The sequence below is a fragment of the Vigna umbellata genome, chromosome 1, assembly GCF_029865625.1.
Source record: "Vigna umbellata cultivar VRB3 chromosome 1, Vumbellata_1.0, whole genome shotgun sequence".
NCBI lineage: Eukaryota > Viridiplantae > Streptophyta > Magnoliopsida > Fabales > Fabaceae > Vigna > Vigna umbellata.
The window spans coordinates 43,656,820-43,684,447 of NC_142165.1; the positions used below are offsets into that span (position 1 = coordinate 43,656,820).

General features: G+C 30.3%; 1 protein-coding gene across 1 annotated transcript; it reads right to left on the reverse strand.

Annotated features, from left to right (window-relative positions):
- Window positions 1–388: 388 nt before the first annotated feature.
- Window positions 389–5,644, reverse strand: LOC124820571 (uncharacterized). Its single transcript, XM_047292287.2, has 9 exons — window positions 5,231–5,644; window positions 4,700–4,900; window positions 4,505–4,627; window positions 4,365–4,402; window positions 4,155–4,263; window positions 1,621–3,861; window positions 1,365–1,502; window positions 1,031–1,116; window positions 389–946 (listed from the first exon to the last, which is right to left on the reverse strand). Exons 1-9 carry the CDS (start codon window positions 5,297–5,299, stop codon window positions 700–702), a joined length of 3,252 nt encoding a protein of 1,083 aa, XP_047148243.2. The 5' UTR covers window positions 5,300–5,644; the 3' UTR covers window positions 389–699.
- Between the last annotated feature and the right edge of the window lie 21,984 nt (window positions 5,645–27,628).

Here is a 27,628-nt window from a genome sequence, read left to right on the forward strand (position 1 = left end):
TTGTTATATATTTTGGGATGTCACATAAAAATTTACACATTTAAAGAAAAATACGTTAGCCAGAACTTACTTCCCTTTTCTTAATATTACTTTATAAATTATTGTTCAATCTAAAAAAAGAATGCTAATTGAAGAGAGGTTTAAAAGAAATAATAAAGTTACAAATGAAATAAATAAATTGAGATTAAATTTTTGTTCTTCTTTTATTCATATTAATTTTAATCATTGATCGGATATTCTTGTATCATAATTCTGAGATAAAACCACAGTCCACTTTGACTGCATGTAACAATCGTTGGTGAGTGTGCTCGTTTTTATCACACTTTAACTTGAATGCAATAAAAGAATATGAATGAAAATGCAAAACAAAAAGGTGTACACATTAATATTCAATGAAAGAAATGCTCATTTGTATTATATCATATATCAGTTAAAGGATACAATAAAAGAATATGAATATATAAACGCATAAGAAAAAAAAAAAGGATACAATGAAAAAACTGATGAAGGCTATCAGTAACTAAGAAGCACTTAAAAACATCACAAACTGCTAGATAACTCTATAAAATGGTTTACGGTTCAGAAGAGGAAGAAAAAGGCTAAGAAAAGGGGAAGAAAATGCATATTTATCTTGCCATTGTACACATTAATTTATTCATTTTATACTGTTTCCATTTTCCAGTGATGAACTTGAACAAGTCATTGAGCCTTCCGAGCATTCTTGAGGTTTCTTACAGTCATAACAAGCTTTTGTCTTTCACCTTCTACCTCTGCAAATTTGAGACTCATTTCTGAGTATCTTTGTTGTAACTCTTTAAGCTCAGTTTCCATTAAGTTGTTTCTTTCCTTCAACAGCGATAATTCAGCTAAAGTTTCACAAAGATTGCCATCTCCATTATCATCCACTGTGGATCTTTCTGCTTCTTTCCCCGGCAAATATAAATTACTGCAATGAACAGAAAGTGATCAATAATGAAACAAATGAATTATGTATACTTGATGTTGTACAGAAAATATAAAGAACACAGACCTATTCAACAATGTCAATGCAACACCGTTTTCCTCAGCCACGCTTGTAGTATCATTTGAAGTAGTAATACCCTTATCCTCATCAACCTGTTTGAAATGCAAGACAATTATATTTATTACTGATATATGATTCAATAAGGTCATAGACCAACACTGCAATAATTATTACTATGAAACCTTGCCTAAGAAAAATGATAAATAAAATAAATAGTTGGAATATTCTTGTTTGCATCCTTCATCAGAGCAGTTTAATGGATATGGCAGTTGACACTAAGACTCTCAATTTTTTATCTATTTATGTTTGCAGATTGCTTGAGTTATGCTGATAAGTATACCTTTTGCAAAGCAATGCTTTGATTGAATTCCTCAACTTTGTCCTCTAGTTGCTCGATTTTGGATTGGAGCTCCCTCTCCTTCTCCAAAAATGAAGAAGCTGACATTTCCAAAGCAGTTTCCTTGGACTTTATCATGCCCTGCCACAAATAACTCTTTTGTTAATATACTTCCCTCAACTGCTAGAGAAAAACAAATTATCCTAAGAAAACGCATGCCAATAGAAGAATTCGCTTTTGGGATTTGTGAAGTTATTACCTCAAGTGTTTTAATTTTCTCCCTCAGATTTGCTATTTCTTTTGCACTCTGAGGAATTGAAGCACCTTTTTTGTTCTTTGAGTTGTGTTTGGTTCCATCTGAAAGTTGTGTGCGTCCATTGCTATCCTTGAACCTCTTCTCCATGTTGGTTAATGCGTCGTCCTTCTTCTTAAGCTCACCCTTTAGCTGGAAAACATGCTTTCTTAGATTTTCTTTCTCAGCTTCGTCCTCAAAACAGGCCCTTTTCAAGTCACTGTATTGAGCTCTGAGTTCTTCTAACTCTGACTGCAAAACTCTAGTCTCAATCTCTTTTTCATCATTGAGATGCTTCATCCTATTTAGCTCATCAAGTGACCTTTCTGCTTCCTTTTTCAACAGATCAATTTCACTCACTAGCTCATTTCTTTCCACCGTTCTACTATTTAACCGAGCCTGAGATTCCTCAAGCGATTTCTTCACGAGTTCCAAGTCATTTCTTAAGATATCTCTTTTTTCTACGTTCTCAGAGAGGCATGAAATCTCCACTTTAAGCCTTTCATTTTCACCTTTTAGCATCTGGATCTCTTCAAAGAAATCCCTACCAACTTGTTCCTCACGCTTCTTTTGATTTTCGAGCTGCTTGGTCTTGTCGTCAATTTCCAACAACATCTGTTGTTTCTGAGCAGCCATCATGTCTATTTTGTTGGAAAGTTCATCCAGTTTTACCTCATAATCAGTTTTGGCTGACTGAAGCTCGGCATTGACTTTGTGCAGCATTGCTTCCACCAGTCTTTTCTGTGCACGAAGTTCATTTGCTTCTGTCAATGCCCTCATGGCAGCCTTCTCGTTGGCATCAAATGTAGAGGCCATTTGCATTGAGAGCCTTCTAAATTCTTCCTGAAGCCTCTCAGCAGTGTTAGCATTTTTAAGTCTGGTGCTTCGCAAAGCTTCTTCTGCTTGAATGGCTCTTTGCTCCTGCTCAACTTTGGCACGTGTCACGGCATCTAGATCAGCTTCAAATCCTTGGGCTTGTTTCTCCAGTTCTTCCTCTAATCTGCTGATTTGGGTTCCAAGATCCTTGATGGTAGCCAGAGAATTTGAGAGTTCTTCTGACTGTTGCTTGAGTTGATTTTCCAGATTCTGAATATGGGCATCGATTTCATCGACAGCAGGAGGAGAAGAGCATTCATACTGTAATTTTAATTGTTCTTGCAGTTCACTCTGTTCCAGCTTATATGCAATATCATGGTTTTCCTGTTTCAATATCTCATAGTCTAGTGCAAGCTGCTCCATCTGCATCTCTAACTCATCTTTGTCTCTCCTATACATCTCTATTTCACCATACAGATCTATAATCTTTTGCTCAAGTAGGTGAGTCTCCTGAGCATTGGTGTGCTCCTTAACTAGCTCTTCCAATTCTTTCTGTTCATCATCCGTTTCAGAATTACAGAACTTTCCTTCTGACTCTCGGGAAATTTTACCCTCTTCGTTCTTATTGGAAAGACTACACATTTCCCTATTTTTCTGCTCCAGCATTTCATCCAGGTCCTGCACAGCAAGAACTAGATCAGCGTTAGACTCTTGTGTCTTCTTTAACTGTAATTGGAGATTTGCGTTCAGCTCCTTCTCAAACTTCAGTTCTTGTTTAATTTCTTCAACAAGAGTACAAAGATCCCCACTATCCAAGGGTGGCCTATTACTCAGTTTGGCCTCCTCCATTCGTTTATGAAAAGATCTGAGATTGTCACATTCAACCTTGAGTGCATCTCTTTCCTCTTTGACGCAAACGATTTCCTTTGAGAGCTCCTGTCCTCTTTTGCTCTCCTTTACAATTTGCTTCCTTAGTGTCTGCAGTTCCAAGTCTGACACATCCACCTGCCTGGCCAAAGCAGCAAGTTCAGCCTTGAGTCTTCCAATTTCCACATCAGATGTTTGATGGGATCTTTCCCTAGGAAGAGCATCCTGAGAACCATTTGTTGAGCCATCCGTACTCAAACTGTGTTCTGAACCACCAGACCATTCCCAGTGTGATCTCTGATGAATATCATTTACAGCAGGTTTCTGGGGATCAGATGTGTGGCTAACATCTGAAAGAAAACCATTGTTGTTGGCGTGGATGCCACCATTTATTACTCCTAGTTCTCTGGGTGTGTCAAGTCCAGAGCTTCCATCAGAACTTAACGTTGTAATGTCAGATCCACTGGATGTCCTACAATCAGCACTCAATTCAGCTCCATTGCCATTTGCTTTGGCAGACACATCCTGAGAAAATGTAGAAAGTGGAAATTGATTATTTCCATACAACTTCATCCTCCAAAATAGAAGCAAAGAAAACAAGCAACTTTTGACCTTTGAAAGTATATATGACAGTTGAAATTACATATTGAGGAAATCTTCAAGTAAAATATCAACAGACCTAACCACCCCACCACCACAACCAATCTTAAAAGCAAAAAAGTTACCAAAAGAAAATTTAGTTATGATTTTATAAACTGCGACACATAAACAAGCCAAAGTGATTCCTAGGCTTCGAGCCCCAACGAGTGAAACCTTACTTCAGAAGAATCACTTTTCGAGCTTGCATCTATCTCTCCATTGCTCAAGTAGGTCCTCAAACTTCTATCATTGGGCTTTAGTTCGGTATCTTCACAATCCTCTTGCTGTCTGCAAATGTTATTTGACAAGAAGAAACCTCATCATCCGAAACAACTTAGAGGCAAATTCTATAACCTGAAAATAGAAATATCCATAGCAATCTACCATACCTTTTATCATTATTTTCTTGCAGCCTCTGGATTGACACCTGTCCATTAAGCAGCAAATCAGAATCACTGAAATCAGCATTGCAGTAAAAAACATGCTACAGAATTTTGTTATTAGAAAAAGGGAGAGACCAAATACTAACATGCAAGACGGCTTCACAATGAGAATTCTTGATGGGAAGAGAGACAGTGGAGGGTTTCGTAGCCTCAGCGTACTCAGAAAAGTCTACAGAGACTTCCCCAAAGGAGCTAGCTTTTGATAACCCCTATACAGAAACCAGATCACAATCTGACACACATAACAAGCAACCACAAACAGAAAATTTCAAACTCCTTACCGTTGAAACCACAAAATAATATACTCTCTCACTGAATTTCCCAGTCTTAGGCTCCTGAAAAAGCTTGATTGTTTCATAGACAGGATTCTCCCATCTACAAACTCCACCACGAATAACTGCTTTCTCTAACCTCGTAGTTACCTTTCCAATGTCGCCTGGAACTATAGAAAGCACCAAAGATTCCACCCCAGATTGCACCATCTGAAAATCACACCAACCACAAAGTCAAAATCTCCAGTTTGACCTTCTCATTGCCAAACCCACTTGCTTGCTGCATTGTTCCCCCATCATCAAAATCAAAATCAAACGGGACCAAGAGAAACGAATTTAAAACATTTCTTTTTCAATTCTCACATTCATCTCATCTTCCTTGCGGAACAATCCTGTTCAAATACTAAACGTGGCCATTCTCTGGCGAAATTCGAACTTTGGTTCGCCATGAGAAATTGACCCTTACAAAATCAAACGACTAAAAGTTCCCAATTTAATGAACAAAAGCTTTCATTGTGAAATGAAACCAAGTTTAGCTACCTGGGTGACATGGAAGTGGAGTTTGAAAACAGCTTTGACTTTGTGTTTCTCACTCCTCCATCTGAACATCTTCGCTCACAAGCCACACCACTACACCGACTCAGCTCCTCATGTCACTGATCCCACAACCCAGATAGATTTCGGTCACCGGAAATCCACGTCATCAACGGGAACTCCCAAAACCGCCGGTAAATGCTGCTCCGGTGGTCCAGGCGGAAAAAGCGTGCTGATCACAGTCTCAGCGGTTCTGAACACAATGGTGAAGTGAAGTGACGTTGAAACGAAAACCGGTTAAGGAAGGAAAGTGAGTGGAGCGGCCTCCAAAAAATCGAAAGCAAACAGAGCCAGTAGATCTCATCTCCTACGTGATGTTCTTGTCTTGTGTATTTGGAACAGTTCTCAAGGAACCAGGTGACACATGCATATAACAATTTAATATTTAATTCGAACCTTCTCTGTTTTATTTATTTTATTAATTTTATTAATCAATGTTTAATTCCATTTCAAGAAATAAATATGTCTATTTCTCTCTATGTTTTTCTAACAGGAGGTAAAAAAATTATTAATAATTAACCCGTATATGGTTTTCGTTTTAGGAGAGCTGTCATTATTCGTTAATAATGATGGTCTTCTACGTTGTCTCTTTCCTTATATTAAAATTATCGTAACAATTTACCTGCCCCTGCGTATATAAAAAAATGATTTTTCCACATTCCTGCGAGGTATTTGCTTTACATTGTTAACAATGATGGATGAAAGGGAATTTCAAACCAAACAAAAAAGAAATTATTGAAGTGGGTCGTTGGAATAGTGACCATATCTTTAAATTAAATTAAAAAAAACATTTTTTGCTGGTTTATATCCACAAGTTTGCCTCTTTTCTTCCATGGAAGATGAAATTCATAAATTAGAGACATTGAATGTAAAATTTCTTAGATTAATTTCTAAAAAAAATCACGCTGAGTAATTTAAAGACATCATGTTGTGTGTGAGTTCTTGGAAAACTTTAAAAGAGAATACCACGTGCAAGATTAAATGGTGGAATTTTTCTTCATCTTTATCGAATTGTACAAGTGTCGGAATATGACTTTTCACAAGAAGATTAGCAATTGTCCTTTTGAAAATAACAATGTTACTTTCTTTTTTGCTTCTTCTGAGTTTGGTACATGAGAAGAAGGAGAAGAGCTTTGATGCTAATGCTGATAAATGTGTCTGAACATTTTCAAAATATTACTTACTATAAATAACCATAATTTCAATGAAAATATTTATGTACTTTCGTCCTTGTTGAGGCCACCACTCAATTGTGCTAAGTTGTTTGGGATTTTTATTTTCAGAAATACTGAATAGTCAATGTTCTTCTTCATAAAATGCAGGAGTTAGTTATGATATAAATAAAGAGGCTAAAGTTTCTTATGATATACAAGTTAATCATATCATTGATACAAGTTTTTCTTACTGTCTTGTTGGATTCCTTTTTATTTAGTCCTTATCATATTATTTATTATATTGGATGCTTGAATTAAGAGGACCCACTTAAATGTGTACTTTTGTGTATTTTCTTAGCTTCATCTTTTAATTTCTTGTGGAATTTGACATCTGGACCCCCAAAAATGATCACAATAAGCAACCCATCTTTCACTGCATGTGTGACTTTTTCTGTGTAAAAACAAATTGGTTAATAATTATATTCTCCTGACAACATTTTCTAAAAACAAAATTAATCAGGTCAAAATTTTATACAATTTGTTTCTGTGGGGGTTATTTGAGGCTAAAGTGTGAGAATAATAAATAACTTTATTGTTCTATATTCATGTATATAATCTGTCAGCTGCCGACAAATATACATGCATATTTGGGCGGGATCTTATGTAAATAATTGCGAGAGGAAAAAAAAATCACAACAATCAATATTTTTTGTGTTCTTTTTCTATGTCGTGAAAATGACATCTTAACTAAAATTGTGGAGTTCGCCTACGAATCCTATAAGCACTCGAAATATGATTATGTTATTGGCACTTTCTATGTTTCCCTAATAATTCATGGTATTAATTTTTTAGATTAAATATTGGTGAGAATGGGCGCGTGGGATAAGTTTATCATTGGTTTTATCTAACCAAGTTTCTATCAAACTAATTATTTATTTGTTTTCTATTAAATAAAAAACTATCATTAATACACAGTGTTAAAAAAATTATATGTACTTTCAAAAGAATCGTAAGACTATATTAGATTATCCAAAATACAATTTTAAATTCATATAAATTAACTTGGACGGAATCAAACAAGTAAATTAGGTTAAATCATGCTCGTTCCTAACTTTAAGAATACAGAAAAAGATAGGTTAAATCATACATGTTTGTCTTTGGCTTTATTACTAATTATATGAAGTCAGAATCTAATGCTTTTACATATTAAAATCCAATTTTCGTTGATTAGTTAGACTTATTTGAAAGCTTCACGTACTCCAAAAAATTGTAAGTATTTAAAAAAAAACTATTAATGATTATAATTTTATTTTTGTATAAGATGTTGCTTGATATTCATGCAGATTTTTACTATGAATAAGTAAATTTAACCCCACATTATTCACGTAGTAAAACCTTAAAACATTATATTAGGGAGTGATTTATTCCTATTAAGGTGTCAATTTTTATTTAATATAACACTTACACTTTTATTTTAATAAATAATATGAATGAGAACCGATTTTTAAAACCTAATTGGGCATTACATCAATTAAGTTACTGGGTCAATATTTAATAGTTTACTGAGATCAAATTGATATTAATAGAAATATTTTTAATAATTAAAATGCAGAAATAATATTAATATTATAAAATATTTTAATTTTAAAAGTAAAAACTAAAATGAGACATTAATTTAGATCTGCTAAATATTTAAAGTGCGTATAAGGTTTAAATAAAAGTTTTGCGTCATTTAAATTGAAATTTGAGTGATGTAAGCAAAAATTTATTATAGTAAAATGTCTATATACGGAATACAAAAATGATTAATATTTTATGTTATTTTTATTTTTGAGAAAAAATTAAATTATAATTTATTTAATTTTTATTAAATTGGATTTTACCAATTTGTCTGCCAGACAATTTTGACTAATGTGATATCGATTTTCTTGACAGAAGTGGCAAGGTTTTTTTTTCTTTTCAAATTATATATATAAGAAAAATTGACTGAAAGAAAAATCATAATAGTAATCTATATTTAGAATTAGATAATAATGTTTTACTACTATTATTTTTAATATAATATTTTGTTATTAATGTTTATTACTTTTAGATAAATATTTTATTTCTTTATGACACTATATAGTGCACATATAATTATTTTTCTCTTTTCAAAAATCGAAAATATTCAACAACATTTGTTGTCATTCGTTATTCTATTTTAAATGTTATGAAAAATTATATTTACATTTTATATTAACAATACTTTAAAAAAAATAATTATGAATTATTTACAATTCAACATTCTTTTACATTCTACAAGAAATTGAGATGTAATATGATATTCATTAGAAAATTATTTCTTTACTTTCGTCAGAGACGGTGAGGTTTTAACATCGTACCTCAAGTACTATATCTAAATACATTATTATATAAATCTTTTTAAAAACATATTGGATACACTTTGTTTAAATAAATTCTTAAAATTCGTTTTCAATTCGTAATCATTGTCATATAATAGAATCTGAAATCATACAATTGTTTTGAAAGAATTATTGACTAATTAATGTCTAGTAAGTAATAAAATCAACGTGCATAAATAGTAATATTTTGAATAAACCAATGAATTTGTTTTATAGCACGTGAAATTGACGATTTGTTTTTTATTTAGAAAAAGAATACATAGTTTATCAATGGTTATATAATTTATCAATATTTTAAAAGTTACTAATATAATATAAAACATTTTAATATTGTATTTGCTTTTCACGATATCTCATAAATAAGAAAGAGCGAGTATTAAGGTTGTTTGTTTAGACAAAATTAAAAGAATAAATGACTAAAGAATTATGAATGACATACCTAGAACTTTCTCACATAAAAAAATTTATGAAAGAAAATCATGTTATACAACTTAAATTACTTATTTCTTTCTTTGATTTTAGCGCATTACATGATTTAAAAAAACATGATTTAAAAATTATTTTTAAAACATAAAAGAATCGATTTCCTTATATAAAAATCCATTATCTCATTTTTTATAAATATAAAAAATTAATTATTTGATCTTTATAAATATGCAATCGATTCTATATTCTTTATATATATATATATAAATATAAAGTATATATATAAAGAATCACTATCTTATTCTTTATATATATATATATATATATATATATATAAGAATTGGTTCTTTAATTCCTTTATATATCTTTATAAATATATTAATAATTAAATAATATAATACAATGAAGTAATATATAACGGAGCTGTCAAAACAGGTTACCTGGTCCTATCCAGTCCACCAAGAGTTTGTCACTTAGTGAGTCAATCCAACACGGCTTATTTATTAGCGATCCAGAAAAATTCAAACTCGGCCCGATTCATCACGGATTGATGGGTAAATGGGTTGACTCACTGACTCACTTAATTATAATTTTTTTAAATAAAAAAATTACAAACTTTCTATAATTCAAATCTAAACAAATTTTACTTCCAACATGAGTGTTTAATTAATTTTGAAAATAAGAAACTTAAATAACTTTTTCAAGCAAAAACAAAATAATAAATATTTTTTTTATAAAATTAAAAATAAATTTTAATAAAATAAATTTACGTAGGTAGGTTGGTAGGCTAACCCGACCCACCACGGGTTCAACCCACATGAGCCGAGTTTAAATGAACCGGATTGAAATCTAATCAGCATAAAAAAATATAATTTTTTCAAATCCAATCTGACTCAAACCCATGGTGAACTGAGTTACTGGCGGGTTGTGACCCATTTTTACAGCTCTATGTATAATAATAAAGCATTTGTATAACATGGATTTGAGAAATATTATGAAAACTAGTTTTCCTCCGTAATCTATTTCATCATAAAAGAACTTGGTAAAAAACGAAAAAGTTGATGTTAGTATTAAAGAATTAAATTGAATTTTGTACTAGAATTTTATATTGACAGATCTTTACCTTGGTTTCCAAATTTAGTCGAGCATGACATTAGAGTATAGTACTGAAAAAAACAGAAGAGTAGTTAAGATTTAACCACTGGGAAATAAACAAATAGTTCTATATAGGTGAAGTTTTCGAGTACATTTATTTCATACATTTAAATGTTGAGAAATCGAGGTGAGAAACGTTGAAGTGGGTGCAATAGTCTTCTTATAAAAACAACCCATATGCCTATAATTAATATCTTTTCATCATTAAACTAATTAACCGGTCAAACCAGTTAAATCATTTTAGCTCACATGGTTCTGAGGTTTAAGATAAGTTCATGAGTAAGACAAAAATAGTTCTAGAGACCAAAAAGTAAAAATCATAATAAAAAAAAATCATTTTAAGAAATATTTATATCAAAATGATAATCATATTCTTTTCTCCAATATCAAATGTTAATAAAGAAGTTATAATTGTATAAATATAAGAGAAAATACCGAATAACACTTAAATAAATGTTATAAATAATTGTAGAATAATTAAAAGTATTAAATGTGTGCTTTAAAAATAAGTTAGTTATGAAACTAAAGAATAAAAAACATTAATATAAATATTCTAGATCACTTAATAAATAAATTATAAAGATGTTTCAATATTTTAAAACAAAAAAAAAATAACATTTAAACAAAGATAAAGACAAAAATAAAACAGTACATACTCGATCTCGTATTTAATTTTTAAAAAAAATCAAATTTTATCTACATTTATACTTATGTGTAATATGCTTATATCTAATTAATACGAAGATTTCTCTTCTATTTTAAGTAAGGATAAATTAAAATAAATATCCACATGTATCACATCTTTTATGGAAAGCATATAGGAGAGTAGATTAACTGAAAGCTAAAGCAGCAGTGAACTGACATTAAAGATTGCACCCACCAACAGGAAGCCCTGCGAAAAATAATTGTGAAGATTCCTTCATTTAAAAGATGAAGAATACGTGGGGGAATGAAGAAGGTGAAGTAGATATATACTTTTCCTTTTCATTCTCCTTTCAATTATAACTTGGCTTAAAAGCTCACATGGTTACTAAGTCCATTCAATTTCATCTTCCTACAAACTACCTATATATCATGCAACCTTTTTTTCTAAATCACTTTTTCTAACCATAATCACTTTTGCACAAAATTCTTCAAATTAAATATTATGTTTTTATATTAAAAATGGGTCAATCACATTCACTTTTGAATTAATAAAGAGAAGACATTTAATATTTTTAATTGATAATTAAAAATTACATTCCATTAGAGGGACCAATGAAAGAAAGTCCAGCTATGAAGTTTCAATGCACACCACAACTGCCAAACCTAACCACAGTCCACACCTCTTTAAACTGGGGTCCATGCTCCTTATAATCAACACATACTATGTATAATCGACATGAATCTTAAACCCTATTCATAGAAACAATCAAATCACAAGGTAGAACATATGCTAATGTTTTCCTCTTTCACCTTCTTTCAGCAAAGGCAAAATCCAACTTTTTGCTTCTAAGTTACCTCTCTCTTGGCTGCGTACCATGTAGAACCTATGCTAATTTAAGTCTCTCTCTCTCTCAAAATTTTCATCAAATATTCCTTCCTTTCACCATCTGCACAACAATTCCAATGTGCAACTTCCTGTCATGGCCTCCTTTCAATTATTACATGTCTGCTTCTTTTTAAGAAAATAAACACTATTCCAGAAAGATCTTGTAAAAGGGATTAATGTAATTTTACTATATAGTTTAGTTTAAGATATGTGTGAGCGTGACTTATATTTTTTAATAAAAATTAAAGTTTGAAACATTGAATAAAAAAGAAAGCTTATATTCTTTTAAGGCAAAATGATTTTCCTTTAGAAGATCCAACAATCACGCTTTCCTTTGGACTTGAGTGGTGTTTCCTCAATAGTTGAGTTAGGTTTTCGAGTGTAATCCAAAGGTCTAATCCCACAACCAAAGAGGCAAAGTCACAATAAAGTTGGGTTTGCTCAAAGACCAAGCCTAATTAACTCACTAACTCACCATGAAATGTTATTGTGATGGTGATTGTGATCGTGATCGAGTTAGGGTTTATTAGTTGCCACAAAATTAAACTAAAGATGCATGGTAACTAATTGCTGCGAGACTTGACTACTGTTGCAGACACAGAGGTCCATCTTATGAGACACAAAAGTGGGAACCATAAAGATGTTGATGTTTCTACCTTATATAATGATATTATTTTTCAGAGCATCATCGTCGCTGGCAACCCAGTTGGTCCCATTCCACATTTTCAACGAGAGGGACCCTTAATCCACTTTATTCATTATGATTTCCACTTTTAAACTTTGCCAAAAAATTAAGGATTGCAAGATTAGTATTATCGGTTCATGCAAACATTTACCTCCCTCAAATCACAAAAAGGAACCCTTTTGGGGTTTATTATTGACCAATGATCTTCTCAATCAACAAGTAATGAAATGAAAGTGCTTAATCAGGATATGGGTAAGGGTAATTTCATAGTTTCAACCTACCTCCGTTGCCTCCATAGACATGCCAACTAATTTGTTATTAATGTTGTAATTCCACAGTTGCTTTCTTCTTGCTTTTCCAACTCATGAATTCACATCAATGGTGTGTCATGCTACTGTGCTATAGGGAAGGTATATTCACTGTCACGCTCTAACGTGGGCATTTCAGAGATGGAATGGCTCAACACTCGAAGTGAGTTATTAACAACAGGTAGCTAGTGCCAAAGCAAAAGAATGTGCTGCAGATCATAGAATTTCTTACATGTGAATTTTGGCCCTTTTTTCATCATATCAAGGATACGGTCATGCGGGAATCATTGACTATGTTTGGATCCCTTGCTTCAACAACAAGAGAATTCAACCTACCAACTATAGGGGAACATTTTTATTATTAATTTACTTCAAAAACTTATGTTTTTATACGTCTATGGTTTCTTTCTTCAATAATAACTACAATTATGGATCTGTTTGTGTGCTCTTCTTCTGTCCAACTTTATAATTAAGTATAAAAAATTGCAATTTTGAATTATCCCTTGTACTAATTGTTGCTCAAAAACACCACTTTGTAAAGAAGGTTTAACTGTAAGAGGGGAAACATATAAAAGAATACATAACCACCTGGTTTTGGCACTTGGAGGAAACAAACAAAGGTGTCTGTCCACAGATGTGGTCCGAGAGAAGTGTGTAGCTTTGGTTTTTGATTTGCTTTTGTTTTTTCTCACGTGAATTTGGTTTAGTGAGTTTATCTACTTCACTTTATCACTGTCCGTAATGTGACAACAATGAGATGTGAAATCTTGGGGGTCTTTGATTTTACTTAGTTAAGAAATTGATTGAAACTACTAAAATAACTTTTGTTTTAGCTTTATTTCTTTTCAGTTGGATAAAGACAAGGTGGATGAGAATAAGAGAAGATGATGATGATGATGATGAGGTTGTGTTGTGCTGTGTGTGTGCACACACACATGACAAGCATGAAGGGCAACACAGTGAAGGTGGTCACGTGAAGGTGGTCGACCCCATGATCCATGATGGATCATCCAGCACACTAAAACTCACAAGACAACCCATTTTGCAATAAAAGATCATACTGTGTGAGTGGGTCCACACCAAAACTTGTCTCGCACACTCACACCACGATTTTTGTTGGCCCATATGCACCCTTTATAATTGGAAACCCCTTATGGAACTGAAAACTGAAAAAAAAAGAGAGAAATAAAGAATGCAAGAAAGAATAGATGCCAAGGTATATATAGTTGTGCGAAAGAAATGAAAGAAAGAAAGAAAAAGAAAAGATCATGTGCTTACCCTGCAAAGGTTTATAGATCTCACGTGATGAAAGAAAACTTGCGCTTCTGCTTCTCTCTATGCTTCCTTTAATTTTCATCACACGATAAAACGAGAAGGTCCGGAGCTACATATTCAAAGAACTCCTTCATAAATATATGATGTGCCTTCACTGTGAGAATGATGACCAATTAATGCTACATATCAAACCATGATGTTATTCAAAATTTGAATTTTGAAATACCCAATGATTTATAGTGAAAGAAACGTAAAACAAGGTTAAATGTTGAAGATGGAGTTATTAAGTCGCTTCACTGCAATGGAAAATAGAAAGTATATTTGTACTATAAATGATTATTGAAAAAGTAGTAATGATTTTAACTCTGGTGAAATTTTTGTCCCCTTGACGAGAGATTTAATTTGTGTTGATTGAGAAATACTATGAGGTACTTGTGGCTTGGGATTGATTTATTTCACATGGGAAGCTTGGGAAGCTTGTTCGCAGGATACGAATACAAAATCAAAACATGAGTTGAGTCGATGTGGGACTGTTGTCAGTGGACACTGGACCCACCTCGAAAGCCCAACTTGTATTCAACTCACATTCTTTTTTTATTATTTGAATGAAAAGTTGTTTCATTTTCTCTCTGTAATTAAATAAGTAACTTAAATTTGTTGTTTTCTAATTGTTTGTGCATTAAAAATTATGATCATATTTATAAAATATAGTTAGGCAGCCATAGCATAGGGGAATGCCGTTTTAAAGTTTTTATTTGTTTATGGTTTTCTTGGTTTTTTGTTTGTTCTGTAGTAAATATATTTGGGCTTCTTGCATCACATTGTTTTCTTTTTCTTTTTTGCACCCCAAAATTTTTATAATGGCAAAAAACCCTTTTGACTTTGACTAGGATAAGAATCCCATATGATACATTTTTTTCTTTTGTTGGATTGTGTGCTTCAAAATTGTTGATACCAAATTGATTATCGGATCTGGTGATTGGAACTAGATTGTTTGTTGCAGTGAAGTATTGTGTTGATGTACCATATTATCCGGTTAGATATTTCTAGATCTCTAGGATAAAGTTTTAGAGTTGATGTTCCAAGGAATGTTATGTTTATGATATCAAATAAATTGTTAATTACAAAAGGGCTTGCTGCTCATATTATCATTATCTCTCTTTTGTTTTGTTTATGTATGTTTGTGGTGAAAACATATAGTATGTTAAAAATTCCATTTATGGATCAAAATTTATTGAAAAAAAGGGTGTTTCGTTTAACATTCTTTTTTGTGTTATGTCATGCAGCAAATATGCATGGAGAGTGGTTGCATTAGTACATATGTATAACTAACTTGGAGACACATGCTTTGCTTAGACAAAACAATTGGTTGTATCCATGACAATGTCTTATGGATATATAGAATTAATTAATATTTTTTACTTGACTTTAAAATTTTTTTAAATGTAAAAACAACAAAGAAGTTAATAAGATTCAAAGAACACAATTCTTACGGCATTCATTAAGCAAGGTTATTGTCACTAACAACAACAATAGGAAGAGCATAAGATGTCATAAACATTTAGCCTTTCAATAGCTCAAATGAAATTATTAAGTTGGTTACTTGATAAGAAAACAAAAATGACAAAGAAAGTTAACATTGTTGATGTCACACCAATTATCTTAAGTAGAGACAACATATATTTGTTGGTTTTGTAGGTATTATCCATCAACAAAATAATGTCAAATGCATTCAATAACTTTTTTGCATTAGGAAGTGTCAAAAAAGGTCACTTACCATATCAAAATCTTTTTCACATCTACTTCAATTAATGTACTCATGACTCTCTAGCTACATCAACAACTGTTATCATCTTGTATTATACAATTGTTTCATTGTTGTAATGTTATCTTCGTTATTTTCTTTCAAGGTAACCAAAATGTTTGAATGCTTAACTTCATTCTTAATCATGTCAACAAGCATTGAATGTTCATGTGATTTTCATCTTCCATCATAAGGGTGACCAACTAAAGTCTTCGACAAATCATAGTCATGGGATCCACATATTACCTTCAATACTCACTCTTTTTATTACCTCACAATTTAAAAGAACAACCACATTTTCTTGTGTCAGTCATACTAGGTTGTAAATTAAATTTATACTTTTCATCCATTTCACATCGTAACAACATATATGTCTTTCTTTCAGGTTAACCATTAGCTTTATCATATAATGACAATAGCAAAATCAAGTTGAAAAGTAACACCTCGTACCCACTCAAGTAACTCATCACGTGTAGAAAATACCTCATCAGTTATAAAATGTCTGGTATAATCTCCATGTGCAATTCATTTCAATGACAAAAATTGAGGAGTTTTCCATGTTGAAGCTTTGACTTATTTCATTTGATTCCTTAAATCTAAAAGAATAAACTTCAATCTCCAATATCAAAATTATAACCACCAACAAACAACACAAACTAATATCACTAAAACAATCATATTGTATATCCACTAGACTACATAAATAATTTTCAAAATGACCTATCTATCCTTATATTAGAATGAGCATCTTGGTATGAAATCCTGGATCAAAGAATGACAACCAAATTACCTAATTTAGCCGAGATGTATACTAGAATTGTCAATTCGGTTAAGGATTTTTCAGTTATTAGACTGGACAATCCAATATATATCTTCATATTCAAGAAAAGATTATCAAAATAATTTGGTTAACTTTTTTTCCATAATTTGGATATATAAACCAATTGTATAGTTTGGAAATTATAGAAATGAAGAATTTGGTTAACTTTTCAAATTGCTATTTCCATAAAATAAAAATAATCATCCACTCCTATCACAAACCATCACACCATATAATCCACCACCTACAATATAAGTGTTTACTAAGTGAAATTGTAGATTGTATATTGTTGAAGTAGTCCACAAGCAAAGCATTTACGATGGCTGGATGCTTGGTTTTGCAATGTGAAAACAAGGAAGGGTTTGGGTACACAAGAAGGGTTTTCAGTATCCCATGAGGAAGAAGATAAAAGTTATATTAAATTCTTTAATATATGAATAAGAGGCGGCAAATGGGAACCAGAAAAGAAAAATTGGGGTGCAGGAAGAAAACAATAGAATGGAAGAAGAAGGCCCGAGATACTTTTCAGTTATTTCTATGATAGAAAAGCCCACTTCGGTTTAGTATGCCATCCATAGATGTTACTCCTAATTCAATGCACTTTGATTCAGTGGCATGGTTGTGGCGGAGTAGATGTTGTTCACTGGGGTGGTTTGTCGGTTTTCATGACATGGCTGGACAAATTTTTGTTTTTCTTTTTAACTTCACAATCAGAAATATGAATTTTGTATTTCGGTTTAATTAAAATACAAAATTCATAATATAAAATTATATTTAAAATATACAATTCATAATTCAAAATTTATATTCAAAATATAGAATCTAGAATAAAAATATTATATTCTAGCATGTATAATTTAGAATATAAAACATAATTTTTATTTATTTTTATTTTACATAAATGAAAAAAAGGAATAATAGGAAACTAACATACAAATGAGAGACTGACCAACCAAAATGACATCACCACCCCGAACTTCAAAAAACTCACTCTAAACTTATATCCAGAAGGATAGTATTGATATTTTAAAAGATATGGAGGTGGGGATAGAAAACATGTAGCTGCGAGAAGAATTTGTCTTGTTTTGGTTTCATTTGTATTTTTTGTTTGGGCTACTTAAATTTGATTCATCTCAAATTCTTTCTTCTCACACCTCTTTCTTTCTTTCTTATTTTTCATTTCTCCAACCGTCACAAAACCAAACCAATTTAATTTCTTTGGCTCTTTCTCTCTTCCAATGACAAACCACTAACATCATGAAAAAAAAAAACTAAATGTACAATAATTTATTGATCTAATTCTCCAATCAAACTGAAATTTCATTTCATCGTGTATAAATAAAGAGATATTCCAAACTCAATTAAAAAATATCTTAAATAATATTTAAAATACCAAATCTGTCACTACTTTTTATTTAACAATCATCACCGAATTCAACAATGTACTATACAACAAATCTTCAAAAGGTAACACAAGACGTATTTGGAAATTATTTTTAGACCACATTGGATCATTATTTGCATTGTGGAAACAAATAAGTATGATACCTCCAAATTTATAAAGTCGATTCTTCAATATTTTAAGAATAAGAAAAATAAATTCTCTCTTGAGAAAAATTCTTCGGGATTAAACACACTAAAAAGTTTATTTTGACCTTTAAATTAAAAGTGAAACTGTTTTAACATTTTATTACAATAAATTTAAGTTTGTTTTTACTTTTATTATGATAGTTAACATGATAAATTTATGATAGTTATTTTTATCAAAAATTTAATTATAACGTAAATATATTGTATTTCTTAATTCAGTTTCCTAGAAAACAAATAATACACAATAAAATCATGAATAAATTTAGAACTATAATTAACGTTAGTTGTCTTTTATGATAGTGAAAAAAAAACAGACGGAAAGAAAATTTGTATAGTTGAAAAATTGAGGAAAAACAATTTTATTTATTATTACTTGATAATATTAATATGCTCTTAATTATTCACAATATGTAATTAGAACTCCTCTGTGTTTATAGTTTTCTAAATTACCATCAACTGTAACTATTTTTCTACAAACTATATAGTTATATAATGATGATTTTTTTATAATTTGCTTCGTTGAACTTTTATTATTTCCACATCACTTAATTCCAATAAACAGAGAAGGAAAACTAAGATACATTTTAAAATATTTATTTGTTATAATTTTCTACCTATAATATTTAATAAATTCACAAGAACATAACAAAATTTGTACTTTCATTAATTATCATAATTAAATATGGAAAAAAAATATTATTATAAAAAACATGTATTTTTTTTCCAGTTTTCCACACAAAATTCCCTTTCTTACATTTGTCAAGATATGTTTCTCACTTTGATCTTCATGCAGGAAACACATGTCATTGTGGACTCATAAGAAGGACATGGAACATTCAGCAAACTTTTTTGTTTTCTTAATAATATAAAATACAACCAAATATAATGTAATAAATAATTTTCCATTATTTAACTAAACTAATCTACCAACAAATATTTAAAATAATACAAGCTATTACTATAATCAAACAACAGTTAACATAAAATTAATTTATTCGGTGTAGAAGGAACTCATCACTTTTTCCAGGCAAAACAAAACTGCTGTTAACTCAAACAGAAACAGAGAAACAGAAAGAGGAGGAAAAAGTAGAACAGAAAGAAAGATGCAGCAATTAATTTGTCGGTTAATTAAGTTGAGGAATTAGAAGAACTAATACAAGAAAAAGGTATGGTGATTAACTAAGCAGAGAGACAGGTGAAAACGAGGTTGTCGTCAACAAGAGAAAAGCCATTGGAGATTAAGGAAGAGTTGGGTGGATCAGAGACATTGGTGGTACTCCTGTGCGAATATGAGTTTAACCTTTTCCCATGGTCTGAAACCGAGGTGGTTCCTGCTTTTGCCTTTTTCTCGAGCCTTCGCTTTGTAACATAATCTTCTGGAATAAATACATCCATTGTTGACGAGGAGAACGAATGAGGTTGCAGAAATTGGAAGAAGAAGTGCGAGGAATAAGGAATAAATGGTTGAAAGGGTTATTAATGTTGAGAGAGAAAGAGATACCATGGGCTATGGTCCCATGTTTTGAGTTAAACTGGCTTCTGCTTTTTTTCTGGGATTTTGGAAAGGGAGACAGGTGGAATTTCATGGTTTCAAAAGAAGGGTTTTTTCACATGATTTTTCCTTTAATCCTCTCAATCTCTTATCACCCTTCATCTCATCACATTCTCATATCAACCATTATCTGATTTCAGATCAAAACAATCTCTACAGTTTGTGTAGTTCCGACACACCAATCCATCGGATCTGATCTAATTTACAAATTTTCTATTTTAAATTAATTGAAATTTGATCTGATTTATCTAATTTATGAATTTTAATTTCAAATAAACTATAATCAATTTTAGTTGCTTTGGTTTGATTTTATCGATTTCATTTAAAAGTTAAACATTTAAATTTATTCATTTAAGTAGGTGTTTAGGTCCAGGTCTTTATTACTGTCATTTTCTTAGATGAATTTCTAGGAGCCAGTTGTTTTCAAGGAATTTTTTTATTATATAACAATAATATCGCTTGAAGATTGTAAAAACAGTTTTTCAGATGTACTGTATTTTTATGAAAAGTACAGTACAATTTTTATTTCTATATTGGGAGGTAGATAAGTTATTTGCTACGAAAATGAAGAAAACTAATTTCTATTGTGAATTTTCATTTTTTTTGTTCTTTTAGTTTCATAAAATTTAAAATTTAAAAATTATTTTAAAAAATGTAATACCAACGTGTACTAGTAACCAAAAGCATCACAATTTTTTTACTTGTCATTTTTTTTAATCTTAGATAGTTTGTAATAAAAGTAAATTATATATGATTATAACAGTTTTTAATTAAAATAAACTATACATAGTCAACGAAATAACGTTACAACTAAATATAATTTATGATCTTAGAAGACTTCTAATGATCCCATGACAAATTTGTAATTTTATATTATATTTTATGAAAGAATTATGATATTCCTTTATATTATTATTAAATTGTATTATAGAATAGTATAGTTTGTGCCCTTTTTATTATTATTATTATTATTATTATTATTATTATTATTATTATTATTATTTAAATTGTGAGATGGTTATGTGTGAGTTGTTAGGGTTAGATTGATAAAAAATCTTTACTTTTTACCCGTAGTATATCAAAATATATCCAAAATCATAGAGAAATAGTGTAATTATATGATATAACTTGTAATTTCTATCTTGGATAAAAAACTTATATTCACTTATAAGTTTTGGTAAACATTAAAATGGATTTTGTAAAATATATTTATACTCAATTCAATCTATAACTCTTAAGAAAAATTATTGATTATAGAAAACAATCTAATATTTGACAGATTGGTTGGAAACCTGTGTTTTGGGGAGTGCATTCATAAGAATGAAACTAAAATAAATTAGAATCTGCACAAATAGTGAGCATGTAATTTAATCCGATGTAAAATAAATAATCTGGTTTCATATAACAACAAATATTATTTTTGTAATAATATGACATTATATAATTTTTTTTACACAAAACTACAAATATGCTCTATTTTGACATTAGGATGAAAGAAAATTCCTATATAGGACCAAATATGTTACAATCGACCACAAATGAAAGTTAAATAGATACATAAAAAGATGATAGCATGTTTGAGTTGTAAAAAATCACATGTTGGTCAAAAAAATATAATCCTCATTTGTTAGTATGATGATACATATTTTTATTTTTATTTACAATTACTATAAAGAGAATTATCATATTAAAAAAAGTTAAATTCTAAGTTTATTGGACCATTTTGGATCATTCAACATATTAGTCTAATGACTTACTACAAAAAATTTATAGAGTTATTGACGAAATTTTATTGACAAAAATAAATTCGTCAATAAATTTAAATTAACAAAAAAGTTTATTGATAGATTTTAAAATTTTAAATATTAGTGGATATTACCAATGGATTCATTATTAATAGAATAATTTGTCGATAAATCTATCGATAATACATATTTTATTTACTGGCAAATTTTATTGATAAATGAAATATGTATTATCGATAAAATAATCTTTTGATAAATTTATCCTACATAAGTTATTACTGACGGATTTACAAACAAAAAAATTCGTCGATAAAAAGAGTGACGAATTTCTCGCTCAAATCTCGTGTCACTGTCAACATATACTCTATTTTCTCCAACACGCGTTCAATAACCATGACACCTGCATCTACTGCGAATCTTGTAGGATCTTCTCTCACGACCACAACCCGCAACACCTCCAACCACCACCAGCAATGCAAACGAAGTTTTACCATACACTGACAACTCTTGCATCAAAACACAAGCAACCCAAAACGTGATTAGATCGTACACCACACACTTGCCGAAAAAACCTCTATTACACAACTATTTAGTCATTATGGCGTAAACAAAAGCCACCACAAATTTGCTAGACCTAGAATCACGCCACCAACACAAATGCAGATCCAAGCATTTCACCATCGTTCGAACAACACCCATCTACATCTCCACCACTAGAACCAGTTCGCACACCACATAACCTACACGAGGAAGAACCACAATGACTTGGCATATCTGATTTCATGTAGGTTTGGAATAGAAAATGGAACCATAGTCACCATGCACAAAGAAGAAGAAGAAGAAGTTGGCATATCTGGTTTCATGTAGGCTTGGAATAGAAAATGGAACCATAGTCACCATGCACAAAGATAAATTTTATTGATAAACTAGATCACGGTATTTATCGATAAATTTTATTGACAAATTTTTTATCGTTAATTATCAACAATCGTCGATAATTATCAATGAATATTACCATAGATTTTTTTGTCAATAATTATCGACAAAACAATCAAATTTTTTTTTATCGTTAATTATCAACAATAGTTGATAATTATCAATAACTATTACCGATAGATTTTTTTGTCAATAATTATCGACAAAACAATCAATACATTTTACCAATATCAATTTACTGACATATTTTTTGTTGTTGATTTCGTCGATAATTTTAAGTTATCAAAATTTGTTTTAAAATAATTATTTTCTATTCTAAAATTTCTTTACCTTTTTTTAGTTATTATTTTGTAAGATTTGTGATAATGTTGTTGTTAACGCGATCAAATTAATAGTAATAAATTATAACAATTTTAGTATTACTAAAATAGTAATCGAGAAAATAGAAAAGGTGAAGTCAATACTATGTCGTCTTCGAATTAATAAATTAATTCTTATAAAATTTATACACTAAAAGAGTTGGTCAATTATAATAAAAATAATACAAGATAAAGATATACAAAACAAATAAGGGGTTAGATAACAAAATATTAAACGAAAGAAAGAAATACAATTAAAGAAAGGATAATAAAAAGAAATAAAAATAATAATAATAATAATAATAATAATAATAATAGATTAATTTTACTATGTTTTCAACATATAATTCCTTACTAGTTATTTAAATAATATTTTGTTATTGATTTCTTATCTAAGATTTCAAATTAATCAATATAACTTCTAAATTAATTTGTTGACATCTCCAAATCTAACTAAAGTAACTTCTCAAATTAAATATTACTATGTCTAATTATGTCTATTCCTTTATCTCTTATATATATAGTAAAAAGCTAATTAACCAAAATAATTTTTTTATTAATTCTAATTAAGGTTTTCTTCTTTAATCAAGGTAATTTCTCAATTATTGGCAAAAACATATTCAATGATATGAAAATTTCTAACTTCAATAAAAGTAATTTCTCAATTAAAATTAAAAACCCTTAAACTCATATGATTGTTATGTTATGTAGTTTTAGCAGCGTGCTAACTAATTACAATATAAAAATCATTACTTTTACTTGATTAAAAAATAAAAGACATAGATAAAAATAAATCACAACAAGAAACAAAAAAACATAAATCACAAGAATCAAAAGAACAAACAAATTTATTCCATATAACCTTATAATTCATTTAAGAAATTATAGCATAATCGGTCTTTGGACTGACTTAACACTCCATAAAATGTATCAATAATATAAAAACAAAAGAGGAGAAGGTGGAGAACGTGAAAGTTGAGAGAGAGGATGAAATTAGACTCCCCTAAAGAGTTCCTAAGCTCTCTCAAGGTATTTTCTCAAGTCTCTTTATATGAAAATTGAGTTGGAATTTTTTTATTCTTGTAATCTTCTTTCTAATAATGTAATTTTTTTTATTGTTATGGAGAACTACAAAGATTTGAGAAAATCTTGACATAAAAAAATTGAAAAATATTATCTTTTGATATTTACTGATGTAGTTAAATAAGATAATTAGTTAAAAGTATCAAGTAAAATATCTAAAAATATGTTTACTCCATATTATCTTTTATCATAAAGATTAATCAATTATCAAAACATTTTTATGAAAAAGATAGAGAAAAATACAAGGTTCAATTTTTGTTATTCGTTCCTTCTTCTTGGCTTAGCCAAATTTAGTTTGACGTAGCCAAATTTATTCACTTTTTTATGTTTTTTCTTGTCTTCTTCATACAATGTTTGACTTGAATTTTTTGTGATTTTGATAATTTGCTATTGTTGGCTTTATCTTTTAAGGTATCATTAAGATTTAACTAATTTATTTTCACAAATGTAACTCAAAATATTCTAAGAATAATTATGTGAACCAAACTATAACCAATCCTAATTAAAACAATTTTTTAAAACATAAAATAATTAACAATCCAAAATTAAAGACTAAATGAAACATAAATATACACTTATCAGTTCACATATTCAAACAATGAGAAATGTATCTTTCTTGTTAGTATTTTTATTACATTTTTAAACTTTTAGTAGTCAAATGGAGAATGAGTAAACTAGTGAAGAGGTTATTTGAAGAAAATAGTATAAATGGTAAATTAAAGATAGGTAGAATTGAATGTAGAGTTTATGACATATTTTTAATTTTTTTAGTTTTAATTATTTCGGAGGTCCTTATTTCTGCATAATCGTCTCAATGTCCTCGTATTTTCAAAGAGCTCAATTATGTTCCTGTTTTTGTAAAATTGGCTCAATTAGAACCTTGCCATTAATTAGAGTGGACAACGTTAAAATTTCTCTATCTTGACTTGCTGACTCTGCAATTTTTAATGACGTGGCACAGTGTTGTTGTCTTAGGTGGAATTTATGTTATTTTAAGTTTTAAATAAATTAAATTTAATCAAATCATAATGTTTTAACGTTTTATTAGGGACAACTTAGGATTTTGTGGTTTGATTGCTGAGTGTGTGCGAAATACAGTACAACTTCCCTTCGACCTACCTCAACTTCTTCCATTTTTCAACTCCACACAAAACCAAAACCTTCCTTCAGAATCAAACACTTCAATTTCTACCATATTCGAATCGATTACATTCCCAATAATGTCCCACACACCACTCCCTCGATTCCGAGGAGCCAACCCCCGCATCCACCGCTACTGCCGCCTAAACCCCCGACTCCCATGCCGTCACGCTTCTCCACCTTTCTTTCAACCAAGATTCAGGATGCTTCGCCGCGACCACTAACCGCGACTTTCGCATCTACAATTGCGACCCTTTCTGGGAGATCTTCCGTCACGATTTCGGCCTGACGGCGGTGTTGGCCTCGTCCACATGCTCTTTTGCTGCAACATACTCGCCTTCGTCAGTGGTCGTGCCGACCCATGCTAGCCCCTAACAAGGTTATGATCTAGGACGACTACCAGTCCCGCTGCATCTGCGAGCTATCCTTTCGCTCTGAGGTGAAGGGCGTCATCGTGGTGGTCCTGGCGCACAAGATTTTTCTGTACAACTTCTCCAATCTCAAGGTGGTGCACCAAATTGAGACCATCACTAACCCTAAGGGCCTTTGGGACCTATCCCCAATTTTCCCTAAACACACTCAACAATCAAACCACAAAATCCCAAAGTTATCCTTAATAAAACATTGTGTTTTGATTAAATTTAACTTATTTAAAACTTAAAATAACATAAATTCCACCTAAGCCAACTACACTGCCACGTCATTAAAAATTGCACAGTCAGTAAGTCAAGATAGAGAAATTTTAACGTCGTCCATTCTAATTAACGTCAAGGTTCCAATTGAGTCAATTTTACAAAAACAGGGACATAATTGAGCTCTTTAAAAATACGAGGACTTAATTGAGACGATTCTGCAGAAATAGAGACCTCCAAAATGATTAAACTATTTTTTTGTTTTTACCATTGAATTCAAATAAACTAATTTAGTGTTGTTTTAAATTGTTCTCAGTGTCAAATAGTCATAAATGACTTGAGGTGGTACACATGCACCTTAGAATGGAAAACTAGTTTATCTTGAGTTTTAAAACTTGATAGGAGGGTTGAAAATGGTTATTTTGGATTATATGTACGTTGGTTGAATTTTTTAATTTTGCATGATTCATTTAATGTATGGAAATTTGCTCAATGAATCTAATTCATAAAGTACAAAATTAATTTCTAGACTTTTTATCTAACAAATTTCTTAAATTATCGTCCAACAAATCTCAATCGATGACAATTAAACAATTTATCAATTTGATTTGTTCAATGAAATTTGATTTACCCAATAAATCTACCTTTTAAAGAAAAAGAACTTATCTCTAATTTAAGATATCTACACATATTGCCTTTAATAGTTTTTATTTTGAAATTTAAATTCATTAGATTTGTTAAATATTAAATATGTTATTGTTCATTCTCATAAATCCAAGGATGTTATGATGTTATGGTAAATAATTATTAGAGTTATAATTTATGATAACTATATACTATATATAAGTATTGATAAAAACCAAAAACATACTACTAAGTTGATAGTTTTTGTGTGAATATTAAATTAGAAATTTTTATAGGATTTTAAGTTCTAATAATACATGAGTCAACCAGATAAATTACATGGTTAGAATTTATAAGATATTTTGACATTAAATTAGAGTGAATAATTACTAATATTTAAACTTTATAAGAAATTATTTTGTCATAATATAATAAATTATTAGGCGGGATGAATTTAAGAGTGATTAGATGGTTAGGTAGACAAAAATTAGTATATCTATCAGTCTCTAAATTTTAATAGAGTAGGTAATGGGAGTATTCTTAATGTAGTCAAACATGCTCTGTTATATTTTTTATGACCTTTAATAAATTCACATGTCATTATAGCTCTCAAAATAGATCACAACCCAATTCACGGGCTAATTCGGTCAATCACGGATTTGAGTCGAGTTGGATTTGAAAAAATTGTATTTTTTTTATGCGGGTTAGATTTCAATCCGGCTCATTTAAATTCGGCTCATGCGGATTAAACCCGTGGTGGATCAAGTTGGTCCACCAACCCACTTACCTAATTTTATTTTATTGAACTTTAATTTTAATTTTATAAAAAAATATTTATTATTTTGTTTTTGTTTGAAAAAATTATTTAAGTTTCTTATTTTCAAAATTAATTAAACATCCATGTTGAGAGTGAAATTTGTTTAGCTTTGAATTATAAAAAGTTTGTAATTTTTTTTTATTTTAAAAAAATTGTAATTAAATGAGCTAGTGAGCCAACCCATTTACCCATCAACCCATGGTGGGTCGGGCCGGGTTTGAATTTTTCTGACTCACTAATAAATGAGTCGGATTGGATTGACTCACTACATGACCAACCCGTGCTGAGCCGGACCGGTAACCTGTT

Bases quoted from the DNA above. Each gene is read 5' to 3' on its own strand.
- LOC124820571 (XM_047292287.2), bottom strand. From the start codon at position 5,299: ATGTTCAGATGGAGGAGTGAGAAACACAAAGTCAAAGCTGTTTTCAAA. The intron at 3,862-4,154 runs GTAAGGTTTCAC...ACATTTTCTCAG, and splicing joins CGAAAAGTGATTCTTCTGAA to GATGTGTCTGCCAAAGCAAA. The intron at 1,117-1,364 runs GTATACTTATCA...CATTTCAAACAG, and splicing joins AAAGCATTGCTTTGCAAAAG to GTTGATGAGGATAAGGGTAT.